General features: G+C 50.1%; 1 protein-coding gene across 1 annotated transcript in view; it reads right to left on the minus strand.

Moving 5' to 3' along the window:
* Positions 1-60: 60 nt before the first annotated feature.
* The window catches only part of BIN2 (bridging integrator 2), a 21,845-nt gene continuing 7,953 nt past the window's right edge, over positions 61-13,952 (minus strand). The window contains exons 6-13 of the mRNA XM_006031721.2: positions 13,783-13,890; positions 12,981-13,066; positions 7,568-7,643; positions 6,681-6,763; positions 4,111-5,587; positions 3,089-3,163; positions 2,346-2,441; positions 61-1,157 (exon numbers count right to left, since the gene is read on the minus strand). Coding sequence (XP_006031783.1) covers positions 1,047-1,157; positions 2,346-2,441; positions 3,089-3,163; positions 4,111-5,587; positions 6,681-6,763; positions 7,568-7,643; positions 12,981-13,066; positions 13,783-13,890 — 2,112 coding nt within the window. The 3' untranslated portion in view covers positions 61-1,046. The remainder of the gene's footprint in view (positions 1,158-2,345; positions 2,442-3,088; positions 3,164-4,110; positions 5,588-6,680; positions 6,764-7,567; positions 7,644-12,980; positions 13,067-13,782; positions 13,891-13,952) is intronic.

The following is a 13,952-nucleotide window of genomic DNA, read 5'->3' on the forward strand; positions in this document are numbered from 1 at the left end:
AGACCAGCAAGACCTTTTCACACCCCAGGGGCCACACCACACACGGAGGCTGGAGGGATTTAGCCTGGCACCTTTATTAATATATCAGGGAGTGAAAAATCAGGGTGAAAATGCACCCAGCAGGAAGCCACTGTGGGTTTAGTATCATCTCTTCTTGGTGCTCCTTCTCAGAGCTACAAGACATCAAGGCCACTCACTAGGAACCAGCCCTTATCACACGCTTTGGGTTCGGTCACAGCTAAACTGGCATGCAGCAGAGAGAAGGGCATGGTGGAGCTGAGAAATGAGAGCAGATCTCTTGTGTATTTGGCCCTACGGTGCAGCACGGCCAGAAAATCAGACCCGGATTCTCAACCACAGAGGTCTGAGCAAGTCTCAACTCCACGAGTCATCACCAAGAGCCACGGCCTTTCCATGGGCTGACCTGGCTTGCAAGGAGGAGATGTCACTGAAGCAGTACTCTGATACACTAAAGGTCCTGAAACCAGCAAAGCACTGAAGCCAATGTGCTTAAAACTAAGCCTGTGAGTAACCCCATATACTTCAGCTGGTGTCACTTAATGTTAACCATGCGTGTCCTGCACTTGAGCCGAAACTCAGGGGTGTTTCTGAACAACAAGGAACAAAATGCTCCTGGTTGTGCCAGGGTGTAGGTTGTAGTCGTGTTGGTCTAAGGACATAGGCAGACAAGGTTCCTTGGGTGAATCTGATCTCTTTTCAACCACTGCTTCTGTTTATTTTCCCAAATCTCTTGTGACGGCAAATTCCTTCCTATCGAAAGCACTGGGGATTGATTTTTATGGGCGCTGGGGATGGGTCCCCCAGAATTGTACCTGAGTTTGTTCGTCTTCACACCAGCCCCGTGAATTCCAACCTGCCCTTCATCTCCTATCGAGAGACAGATTCTCACCCCCCCCGGTATCAGTTGGATGGTCTGAAGTTGCTGTGTGTGGCAATGCTATCTTTGGTACAGTGGCATAATGTTACGTGATGCATAAGAAGGTCCCACTTCCTGCTCTACCCTAACCAACGCTGCTGCACTGGACTCAGTCAGAGGAAACTGGTTTGATGACGTCCTGGGGAAAAGTTCCTCTCTGTACTTGTCCAGGGTTCTTGTTCCAGTCACTCTCCTTGAAGCCCGTCAACCATCCTTTCTCCTAGGAAGGAAAAGCAAGCTCACGTCAGGACTATTTTGGAAGCCAGGTGTCCTATCTGCCATTCAGCCATGAGGCGAGCCTCTTCTCTCCATCGCATGGTGATCACGCAGGTCAGGTCATGGATTCGATTCCCCCCCTCTCTCATGAGCATCCTAACCACCAGCTTGCAAGGCATTCTGGAATGGAGCTTGCTCCTGCCAGAGCCGTTTCACCGTGTGTCGCTCACACAGCCATTAAGGCTGAGTCGTAGTCAAGTCCATGTGGCTTCCCCACATAGACAAACCCTTACTCACTCCAAGATTGCAAGAGGACCGGGCCACATCCCAGGTGGGCGTTAGTCACCAACAGGAAATTCCCAAGACATCCTGGGTCCCCTCCCTTAGTTTATGGCCTAATTACAGCTCCCTAGAGCATATGCTGCCTGGAACAGGGTCACAACTATGATTGCCAGAGCTGCCTGGATCATTGCCAAGTTATGAAGGGATCAGACGTCCTGATCTGAATGGACCAGCTACAGCCAAAGGTCCCAAGTCTCCTGCCTTGGAGCAATGGAGCATCCCTCGGGGTGAGAGTTGCAGGGGCTGAACTGGAAATCCCCAGGGAATGAGGAGAGTGTGGACCTAACAAACTGTGCAATAAGGCAAGCTGCTCTGAAAAGTCTCCCTTGGGATGTTTCGCTGAAAACAGTCTGCCAAGTCCCCCACCCACCCTCCAACCTGCCCCTAAAACTGAGCCCTATCCCAGTCCCAGCCAGCATCAGCCAGAGCCAGAGCCAGCAGAGTGGAGGGGTGGTATCTCAGAGGCCAGAGTACTTGAGATAACCGAGGAGGGCGACTCAGGTTACTGGCACTGCATACTCTAATGCCAGGTTTCCTTAGAAAAGCCTCCAGCGTGACATCTCCAGGCACAGATTCTGTAACAGGTCTGAAAGTGCACCACCATTGCCTCCTTCCCCTTGCTCCGGCGATCACAGATGCCTCTCTGCTACCCTATGACTTCCCCGTTCTCACATTGTTCTTGTCCAACAGCACGGAAACCGGCTTGAGCAGCCAGACTGAAGTGACCCCGAGCTGCCCACACCCACTACAACCTAATGCTTGATCACAACTTCATTAGCTGAGTCTATGCAGTCATTCATGTCGTGCTTCAATCATGCATCTTCCACTACAATGCACTCCCCCATCGTACCTGGGCCTGCGAGTCCGACACCACCAGAATGATCTCACCTTCCCTGAACTGCAGGTGGTTCTCGTCGCCTGATGTGTGAGCTTGGATGGCTTGAGCCTGGCATGGGAAAGATGACACTAGTGAGGAGGTCCTCCCACCATAACCCGCAGTTTGCATCCCTGGTAGCATCACTGGGGAGAGCTTGGATGCGTACAGCATGTCACAGGGGCCATGTTCAGACCCTGTGCTGTTGTTCAGTTAGTAGACCCTTCTCATATCCCACCACAGGATGCAGCACACATGTCTGCAATCAGCCTGTGGGTGCTGGTAAGAACCACAGCTTTAAATTATGGAGGATATTGGTGTCAGTGAAAAATGTGCCCCTGAAGGAATGTGTAGCCCATAGAATCTATTTCCCTTAGCAGCGATGAAAAAGCCACGTGGGATTTCCCAGCAAACCCCCAGCCAAGGTCCAGAATCTGGTCTTTGTCATTGCAGAGACCACCAAAAGGTGCTAGGGACCTCCTGGTTGCATTTTGCTTTCAGGAGCTGCTGATAACATAGTCCTGCTTAAAATGGATCCGTGCCAATGTAGCGATGGCCCTGAAGAGCTTGTAGCAGACAACAGGCAAGGCAGAGGCGCGAGGGGAAGCAGAGGCACGGGGAGGAGAGACTTCCTAGGGACACACAGCTGGCCAGCGTATAGAGCCCCGGGTCTCCTGACTCCCAGCCCAGCATCACAGGAGAGGACCCCAGTGTCTTACCTTGAACAGGAAGCCTGAAGGCAGCTCACTGCTGTCACTGCTTGTTTCGCCATCAGGGGCGAAAGCAAGCACAACCTGAAATCAGAAGGACATTCAATGATCTTCCAGACAATGAATGCTTCAGAACAATCATGGGAGGGCATGGGGGTGGATAGGTGTGCATGGGTAAGAAGCCCCAGTGATATAGGAGCAAAAGCCCTGTAGGCCCCACGGACAATTAAGCCGGGAAGCGCCAGGCTTAATTTTGCAGCAGTAACAAAGGATGGCCGTGCTGTTTGTTTGGACAATGAGGTTTTCCTGACACACCTTACATGTCTGGCCAAACGTAACAGGGTTTAGACAAAGGCAGAGGAAATCAGCCTCATTTAGCAAATATTTTCCCATTCACCCCAGGAAAGCAGTGTAGCAGAGAGTGCACTTCACCGAGCGACTGGTTCCTCGTTGTTGGGAGCTGTTCATCTTCCTCAGCTGGCTGAGCAGGGAAGATGCATCTCAAGAGCTGGAGAAACCCCTGGGACTTGGCCCTACATCCCCTCGTCTTGAAGAGAAGACTGAGGGGGGATTTGAGGGCAGGCTTGAACTCCCCGCAGGGCGGTTCCAAAGAGCATGGAGCTGGACTGTTCTCAGTGGCAAGGAGCAATGCAATGGGCTCAATTGCAGCAAGGCAAATTTAGGTTGGATGTTAGGAAGAACTCCCTCACTTGGAGGGTGGTGAAGCACTGGAACAGGTTCCCCAGAGGGGTGGTGGCATCTCCATCCTTGGAGGTTTTTAAGACCAGGGTAGACAAAACCTTGGCTGGGATGATGTAGTTGGGGCTGGTCCTGCTTTGAGCAGGGGGTGGGACTAGATGTGACCTCCTGAGGTCCCCTCCAAACCTCATTGTCTATGATTCTCAGTGCACCTGTCCATTAACACCACACTGAAGTAGATTGGATAGTAGTGCAGTGGATTTCCCTTCACTCCCACCCTCGACAGCCAAATCCATGTGCCACAGCTAGCCTCTTGCCTGAGTTCCACTTACCTGTGAGGAAACATTGAGTTCTTCATCTGTGCCCTCACTGCTGCTGCAAGCCTCAGCCTCCCTGCTGGGTGGACAAGCCTCCCGCTTGGTGTCTGACATCTGCCAAGGCTGGCTGTTATCAGTGGGTCCCTCTGCTTTCAGTGGACGGGAGTCACCGGTGCTGGGAGGTGGAGTACCTTCGCTGGGAGCATTCACGGCATTTTCAAGGCAAACCGAGCCCTTGCCGAAGGCTGTCCGATTCACTGGCTGACCCAATGCCTCGTTGGTCACTTGGTGTTGGGCGTCTTCCCAATGCTCGGCCTCTTTTCTCAGTTCAGAGGCTGAGGGGTCTTGAGGAGATGAGGTTTCATTGCTGTCTTGGAGGGCTAAGCATTCATCTATCCCTTCCAACTCACAAGTGCTGGGCTCGGGGCTTTCAAGAGCTGGGGCTACATCAGCGGGAGGCGGCTTTCCAGCTTTCCCCACAGCCTCAGCTACAGCTTCGGATAAGATGGTGGCAGCCATGGCTGCTGCAAGGTCTTCAACTCCCTGGAGCAGCCTTTCTGGAGCTCTGGTGGCTTTGTCTGTGGGGACTGTTTGGTTTTCATCTTGGGTTTTGCTGGCACCAGAAGATGTGAGCTCCAGCTCTGGTGCTGATGTGGATTCCCTCTGATTACGTGGTGGTACAGCAGGAGGAGACAGAGGTATCTCAGCCTGGACCTCGCTGCTGCTGGAGGACACGGACTCCAACTCTGTTGCCGATGTGGATTCCCTCTGATTACGTGGTGGTACAGCAGGAGGAGACAGATGTTTTGCAGCCTGGACCTCGGTGCTGCTGCTGGAGGACACGGCCTCCACCTCTGTTGCCGATGTGGATTCTCTCTGGTTACACGATGGTACACTGGGAGAAGACAGAGGTATCTCAGCCTGGACCTCACTGCTGCTGGAGGACACGGCCTCCACGTCTGCTGATGTGGATTCCCGCTGGTTATGCAATGGTCCAGTGGGAGAAGACAGAGGTAACTCAGCTTGGACCTCATTGCTGGTGCTGGAGGACACAGCCTCCACCTCTTCTGCTGATGTGGATTCCCTCTGCTTACACGATGGTACAGTGGGAGAAGACAGAGGTATCTCAGCCTGGACCTCGCTGCTGCTAGAGGACACGGCCTCCACGTTTGCTGCCAGTGTGGATTCTTCCTCGTTACCTCCATCTTCTGCTGTGCCCTGGTGTATCTCAGCCTGGACCTTGCTGCCACTAGAGGACACAGATTCCACCTCTGCTGCTGATGTGGATTCTCTTTTGCTAGGTGATAATTCGGCAGGAGGAGATAAAGGCATCTCAGCCTGGACTTCGCTGCCCACAGAGGACATGGATTCTCTCTTATCGCCCGATAAATCACCAAGAGGAGTCTTTGGGATCCCATCTACAGTGTTTCCCAGGGACATGAATGAAACAGGAGGGCTCACGGGAGAGGAGATGACGAGCGAGCGCCTGTTACTGCAAAGAGGGAGAGACAGTGATTGGATTCGCTCTTTCTACAGGAGACACGGAGCTGTCACAGATTTGGAGACCTTGCACTTCCCACCTGGATACAGCGTCATCTAGCACCCCCTCCCCTGAACAAGAGCATGTCCCAAGGAAACCAACAGGAGGTTCAGCAAGATACATATTTCTTTTCATCTGCTTGAACACTATACATCAGGGATTGCTATGTGACAATTATCTTGGCCACTTCCAGGCACTGAACCCGAGATCTCTTCAGCTGAATGATGTGTCTCTGTTTTAAGCCAAAAGGAGTCAGTTCTGTACACTGAAACTAAAACAAGCCTAACTTTTCCGGGCCTAGAGGAAGGGGGTTATGGATGGAGATGGTTATATGTATGCGGTACTGAGCAGTCACACCTACATGGGATGACATCTGAATGCGCCCTGTCAGGAGGCTGGGTTTTTTAATGGGTTTTCTGAGACCCTGTGAAGCAAATATACCTAGTTAAATGTCTCTTAAGTTTTCAGGGATAATAGCATTGAAATCAAAACACCTTTGCCAAGGCAGGTACAATCGCCAGGGTTTCTTTTTCCAGGAGCTGGATGGGGATCAGTGGCACCTGCCTCTGTGAGAGAGGCCAGGTCTTAGAAGTGACTAGCAAGTTGAAGAGACATTGAAAGGCTTTGATTTTCAGAGAGTAAATGCTCAGCCCTGCTCACGAACTGAGCCCCACTGAAGAGCTTCAATGTGGAGACCCAGAAACAGGAAGCGTCAGCCGAAACCATTAGCTGGTTTTGAAAATGTCAGCTTGAATTGCTCCAAGCTGCTCCAAGCTTGAGTTGCAATCATCAGTGTCATTCTCCTTCTGATATTTGCAGCATTGTCTTTAGGTGAATTAAAAAAAGAAGGAACTTTGGACCACCAGGGTCTGAAATATTAGGATACACTTTCCAAAAGGGCTTAAGGGACTTAGGAGCTGAGGTGTCACTGAAAGCCAACAGGACTTAAGCGTTTTGGGCACTTTTGAGAAATTTATTTGTGATCCAATACGGACAGCTAGACCTTCTAGACCTTCCCTCCCGAGGGAACTAGACAGCCCTTTACCTTGACACTCCCTTGATGATGAAGACCTTGCTGGAGTGCTGCTTTTCCAGCTTGCCCATCACGTCGTAGAGGTCATGGTTCAGCTGAAAGCAGTGAGAGAGAAGCAAGCATCAGACCCTGTGCTCCTGGGCTGGCTCTTCTTCCTGCTCTCAAAGATCAGGCATCTGTGTGGTCCCTCCTTGAGCCTCTTTGAGCAGCGACTCCCCACCCCAGTCCAAACCACCATCTTCACGCGCACAACCTGGAGGGCTCTAGGCAGAAAGTGGCTTCTGGTGGGTTCCTCAAGCTCAACTTTCCCTGTAACCAGGCACCAGAGATGAATTGCCCATGCCAATGGCTGGAGGTTCAGTTCCAATGGGATCCCCTGCATTTTTAATATTGAGGTTGATGAATCCTTGCCCAAAATGACCCAGTGGGACAGGGCATTCTCTGCCTCTTGCTATGATCAAAATGGGATGCTTTTTCTGGAAAGGTGGCTTGAGTCTAGAACAGGACATTGGGCTCAGGACAAGTGGGACTGGAAGAAATGCCAGGACTGGTGTTATTCAGGAGGTCCTGAATAGTGGGGAGATGACCCACTAGTCTCTTTGAGAAATGAACCTATGAAAAGCATGCTCACAGCACTGGGCCATGCTACCAACACGGGTTACCAGCAAAAACAGAGCAACATTATACTGGTCCTTTTGGCATTACATTGAAAAGGGACACAACTACTTGCAAGATCCCCAGGTGGGGCTGCAGGGCAAATACGGAGGGTTTTAACCTTCCTGATCATCTTCTAGCTGGCAGGGACAGAAGATTACTGCTACTGCTTGAAGGAACAGCTCTTAATAAAGCTTTAGAGCAGCATTTAATAAGGCATGTATTTGAAAGGATCAGTGTCTCACCTTGCTCATTTCCTTGTAGAAGATGTCTCTTAAATTGGAAATGTTCTGGAAGATGGTCACGTAGCAAGCAATCCGGCTGTTTGAAAGGGGGAAAAAAAACACCCCTCACAAACTGAAGTTGTGTCACGCAGCGAAAGGAACAGAAGGTGGAAGAAATTAAGAGAACAGTTTGCAGCGCTGATTGGGTAATTAACCATTGGCGCAGCTTCTGCGGGGATGGGTTAGAGTCTCCAGGACTTGAAATCAAGACTGGATGTCTTTTTTTTTTTTTTTTTTATTAAAGATATGTTATCACTCCAGCAGAAGGCCTGGTTTTAATGCAGAAGAGAGTGGCAAGATTGCACGGCACGTACTATATTCAGGGCATCAAAATAAGTGATCAGATCAGGCCCTTCATAATAAAATACATAAAAACGAACGGCAATGCTAATCTTCTGCAGGGCCAGAGTCCCTTTTAGGTAAGGAGTATAAATCACTGTCTCTACAGAATCCTGATGGTTAGGCACGGCTGTAGTCATTCATATGGTGAAACTGAGGCACACGAACAGCGGTGAAGTGATTTATGGGTATGCGACAGAGCTGAGACTAGAACCCAGGCATCCGGACTCTCCGAAGGAGGGGAGGCCCCCTTCCTAGCTCTGCAGCTTTCTACATAAGTCACCACCCGCGTGACTTCATATGATTAGAGGAACAGGACATTTTCTGAGCAGCGTACGAGCTCCCACACTCTGCTTCCCTTTTTTATTTAAGCAAACTGTGTGAATGGAGCCGGCGGGTGGGCAGAAATAACCAGCACGTTGCGCTGTTCTGGTTTAATTCCCCATATTCAAGACTGCATTTAGAATGGTCTCCAGCTGGGAGAGCGGGTGGGGAGGTTTGTTAATATTGCATTTTAACTACCTTTGCAGCAGCGGGATGCTGATAGACCTCGTCCCCCTGCTTTACCTCTGGCAGGTTCGGGTGCTTTTGGGAAATGTGCCCTGTTGCACACTAGTGTTGATTGTGTAGTTTTAGGAAGAGGTGCCTGGACTGGTTTAGATAGGGATGATCCTGCCTTGGTTGTGAACTCCAGAGGGCCCTGCCAGCCCACCTTTTCTATCACTGGATATGATAGGACTGACACCAGAGTGAGACCCTAGAACGATCTCATCTTCATTTTATAGGTGGGGAAACCGAGGCACAAAGCAATTCAACGAGTCACATACAGTAAACACGTGGAAAAGCCAGGTGCAGAACCCAGATCCCATGGCTAGCTGGAAGCTCTCACACAAAATGGGGGTTTTGGTCCAAAAAAGTAAGTCGTTTTGTTGAAATCAAAAGGTTCAGCAAAAAAACTGGCATCAGTTTTGACAAAGATTTGCCTAGGAAGATTTTTTTCAGGCCAGGGGAGGGGGATCTGGGAGGAAAGGGACCCAGCCTGACCTGGCCAGCAAAGCAGCCATTCCAACACAATTGGGCTTTGTACAAATGTTCAAAAGGGTTGTGTCCATTCCTGCCCTGAGCAGAAAACCAAGTTGCAAAACCTCCAAAACTCTTGTGAAACAGCACTGTCCTGCAGGCTGCTCTCACCCACGTGGCACCGAATTTTCACACTGCCCTCGGCCACCGCTGTCTTAGGGCTGAGCTTTCCCTGGGCTGCTCTGTGCACCAGTTCTGTTCACATCCAACGGCTTGCAAATGAAAAGGAGCAACAGAGGAAATGGTGGGGCAGGGTGGGAACTAGAAGGCAAAGCTGCTTTCGGCTCTCTAGCCCATGAAGCCTACAGTTTTGCCTCACTGATGTCACCTCTGTCGTGCTGCTTGTTGCAATAAAGAAATGCAGAATGGGACAGAACTGAAAGTAACCTGCCAGGCATCGTGGACGACAGTGGCCTCTCGTTCCTGAAACCCTGCTTCCATCTAGTGGCCATGATTCATCCAACCTTTCCAACCCAAGCCCCTTCCCAAGGACCAATACGGCGACCACCTCGATACCTGATGCATGGAAGATACCGAATTTTGGCCGATTTTTTAAAATGAAATCCTCATATTTTCCCAAGGAGGAAGCAACTGTGACCACCTGAAACCTGAGATCCTGCTCCTGCCTTTGTTCAAGTTAATTTGCATCATTACAGAACCTCTCAAGAGAGGCTAAGGCCGGCCTGCCCAGAGGAATTTTCCATCTATTGATTCCTCTGTGAAATGCTATGAAATATGAACTTTCATTTCTACCCAGGAGAACATTTACAATCTTTTCTCCAATGCCTGGTGAAGGGTGTTTGTGCCTGAAAGCTTGCAATTAAAGACATTCATTTGCAAAAATCTTGTTGGTCTAATAAAACATATCATGAGCCCAGATTGCTTTTCCCAAGGTTGGGGAGTTAATGCAACATCATCCCCATTCAAAGTGGGATAACTGATAAAGAGGTGAAGGCTTCATTTTTGAAGAGGCTGGCTGATTTTGGGTGCCTGTTTTGGGACGCTTCAAGGGTCTGCATCTGAATACAGGCGCCAAGCTTTCAACTGCACTCAGCACTCCAGACTGATGTACCATATGTATTTGCATACCCCGTTTCCCCAAATAAAGGCACACACCTTGTTCTGAGAAGGAAGAATGAAGAGAAAACCATGTTTCCTTTTAACACAACTGTTGAGAATCAGGTTCCTCATTTAAGATGCACACCCAATTTCCTATTGTTAATTTTCAGGAAGAAGGGTGTGCACGGTACCTGAATAAATACAGTCATTGGTGAGCAAGAACTGATGCTTGATCAGGTCCTTGCCTGTGCTTGAGGGATGGGATCATCTCACTGCTGTGTGCCTAGACAAGACAATCGCTGGCTTGCCCATGGGATCGCTCCTTCTTCTTCCTACCCGCAACCATCTCCCAACAAGCAGCAGTGAGAAGTAGTGTATGAGGTAGAAACCTCAATACCCCCTTAGATAATATGGCAGGTTGGATCAGAGATGGTGTAGTGTCATTGGCAGGACAACTGGGTGGATCTGATCTGTGTTTCTTATTCATTCGGGTTTTGTTTAGTTTTTTTTAAGAGGAGTGAATTTGCTTTTTTTAATTACCAGCTGCAGTAAGCGACTCAGAATTGAAGCCTGTTGGGATCTTCCCTGCCTGGGTTCAAGATCATTTGTATTTTCCACCACTACAGATGCTGACCCTGCATTCGACTGCTCCGCGGACAAGCATATCGCTTCAGTGAAAAGGGAAGAGGAAGTCGTTCCTCAGCTATCTTTCTGTCTCCTTCTGCACCCACAGGAACATAAGCGCCATACTACGTCAGACCAGTTGTCTGCCCAGCCCAGAGTCCCATTTCCAATGGTGGTAGGAGCAGCTGCTTTAGAGGGTGAGCATGTGAACAGAGTATCCTTAAAGTGATCCCTTGTAATACCCTCCCCTGGTATCCCTCGGCATTGGTTTAGGGACGTCAGTAGACAACTAATGGATCTATCATCCATGAATTTGTCCAGTTCAGCCCTTCTCAACAGGGTGCTGCAGCACAGTGGGATGCCTTGCGATTCTTTCAAGGGTGCCATGCAACATTAATACTGTTTGGGTTTATCTTGTGAATCATGTTTGCACACCTGAGCTTTCAAATAGGAATCTGCAGTGTTAAAAAAAAACCATTCTGACCTGCTGTGGGCTGAGTTCTTTGCAGCAGAAAAATTGCTCTATTAGTTTTTCTATGGTCAAAAAAAGACTGAAAAACGAAGAGCCTGCATTTTCTAAGTGGCGCCTTGAGTTTAACCAAAGGCACCACGAGTCTAACGAAGGGTGCCTTCAATTTAAAATGGTTGAGAACTACTGGTCTAGTCCCTTTTTGAACCTGGCCGTACTCTCTGCCTCCACAACCTCCCGTGGCAACAAGTTCCACAAGTGAGCTATGCACCGTGTAAAAAGGGACTTCTTGATTTTTTTTTTTAAACTGGTCTTCTCCTAACTTCAGCGAGTGTCCCCTCCTCCTCCTATTCTGGGACTTGGTGAACAACAGTTCCCTTTTCACTAAGCTCATGCCTTGCAGGATTTTATAGACCTGCTTTGACCCTTCTCTGCCACTGCCCTGGCCATGGCAAGCAGAACTCTGCTATGCCAAGGAAATGGGTTTTTTCTTTCGTCTTCTTTTTTAAAGCAAGGTGTAACAGGAAGCCTACAGCTCCTGTTACTTTAAGAGGGAAAAACAGGGGTAAGCACTGCTTGGGCCACCAAATGAAGGTTAGCCACAAAGGAAGGGCTGGTCAGAGGCCAGAAGCTGAGCGTGCAATGCTTAAGACTGTGCTACATGCACAATGATAGTCTATAGGACAGAGCCTATGGAAGCAAGAGAGCCACTGCTATAGGAGTCAGGGTAGCAACAAGAAGCTGCCCATTACAATGAGAGGGAGGCAGCTGTCCGAGGGAAGTCACCCGATGGGAAGAGTGTAGGGCTTGAGAAAAATATAAGCCAGGACCTGAGCCAGCCTGGCTCTGGAAGCTGCAGAGGGAAGAGCTCTGTAGGGACAGGGCTGTAGCTGCATAACTCACTGAGATCTGGATACAAATGGGAACTGGAGAGTAAGAAACTGAGACTTTGCAGGGAGCAGGGACTCGGGAGGAAGGTGGTTTTGGTGTGCAGCCAGTGAGCCAAGGATTTGGTGGTACAGCCAGGGTGCTTGCGTTTTGTTTTGTGGTTTAGATTGGTGCACCGGGTTTGGGACCGTAGCGGGGGGTCAGGAGGTCCCAGTAGTGCCAGACAGGTACAGTGAGGCTTGAGCCTGCCAGAGGCAGGGCACAAGCTGCATTATAGCCCAAGAGGGGCAGAAAGGGAGGTCAGAAGCCTAACAAGGGTCAGGGACCCAGAGCCTGAGAAAGGGTAGAGACAGGGTCAAGGACCCCATGCCGAGATAGGTAGAGCCTAGGTTAGGGACCCACAGCCTAAGAGAGCAGAAAGTAGGGCCAGAGGCCCTCAGCCCACAGGGGCAGTGACTGGCAAGGGCATAGATGCCTGGTGAAACATGGCATGAGACTGGGAACTGAATTGATTAATCGCTAGCACCTGTGAGGCATGGGCACGGCTATTGTGGGGGTGGTTGGAGGCTGTGATTAGCCCATAAGGCAACAAGTGTCCTGGGGGCATGTATGGACCTGGAGGGCCAACTAAGTGCAAGGACTGGAGCAAGTCCAGCAGGGTCTGCGGGGATCTGCTGGCAGGAGGCCAGTGTGGAGCTTGCTCTAAGCACTTGGGACAGCCTCCCTTTCCAAACTACTAAGGACATCAAGGTGTTGCAGGCAGGAATGAAGGGAGGGTGCCTAGAGCCAGAGCAGGACAGGAGCTGAATGGCCACCATGGGGCATCTCAGCCACCCCTGGGACACCGGTCCTATTACACAAGGTGACGGTGGGGTGGTTGTGTGGCTGCTTTATCCGCCCAGGATCGGATGTTACCTGCTATAGAGAACAGGCAGCTCTTCTCGAAGTTCCTTGTTCAGATCCTCAAACACAGTCTGAGCCTTATTGAACTCCTCTTCAGCCTGCGTGAGAGAGACAGAGCCCACAGTCCCACAAACCACAGCAACACGGAGCGGGGAATTAACAAAACTAGAAGCCAAGTGTTGCTGGGCATGAGAAAACCTAGCTAAGTGCTACAACATGGCGCTAGAGGTGATGGGTGCTAGCTTGGGCAGCAAGAGCCAGCCCCAGAGACAGGTATCCATTTCAACACCAAGCCTCCTTCACTCTTCCTAAGGGCCCAGAGATTCATCTGGGCCTCAGTGGTCACAACTGAACATGCGCTTTACTGCACATGAGTCTAATTTAATGCACAGTAAAGCATTGCAATCTACACATGCGCTGCAATTAGTGCACAGTAGATTAATTTACTCTGGCGTAGGCCAGTCCTGTTAGACACAGGTACTTTTCTACACTGCAGTAAAATACAGCACTTAAATGCATATTGGATGGTCATGTCGGGATTAGTTTACTCTGGCTCAAACTGAGCTCGAGCATATTCAGTTGCATGAATTGCATGCGTAGATGTGCCCAGTATTGTCAGAGCAAGACCATAGGGCATCTGCAATTATCGGGCAGAATCTGCCTGTCCTAGCAGGCTATTAAGCAACTCTTCTACCCAAGTAAAACGCCTTGCGACTGCAGTGCAGTGCCTCCAGGACAAATCCAGATGCATCTAGGCAAGATCTAAGCCCTGCAGGAGCACTCTTAGCTTGCACCTGGTCTGAGCTGTCTTTACCTTGGCAATCTTGGCTTCGTCTTTCTTCTTGACATTCTGCAGTGCCTCCAGGTGATGCCTGGCACTGTCATAGTCCACCATCTTCCGCCCCCGCTTGGCAATGCGCTCCTGTTTGAACACCAGGCACATGTGATAAGGCTGGGAGAGGAGCAGGGATGAGCCACTGGTTC

Source organism: Alligator sinensis, unplaced genomic scaffold (assembly GCF_000455745.1).
Source record: "Alligator sinensis unplaced genomic scaffold, ASM45574v1 scaffold551_1, whole genome shotgun sequence".
NCBI classification, from domain to species: Eukaryota; Metazoa; Chordata; order Crocodylia; family Alligatoridae; genus Alligator; species Alligator sinensis.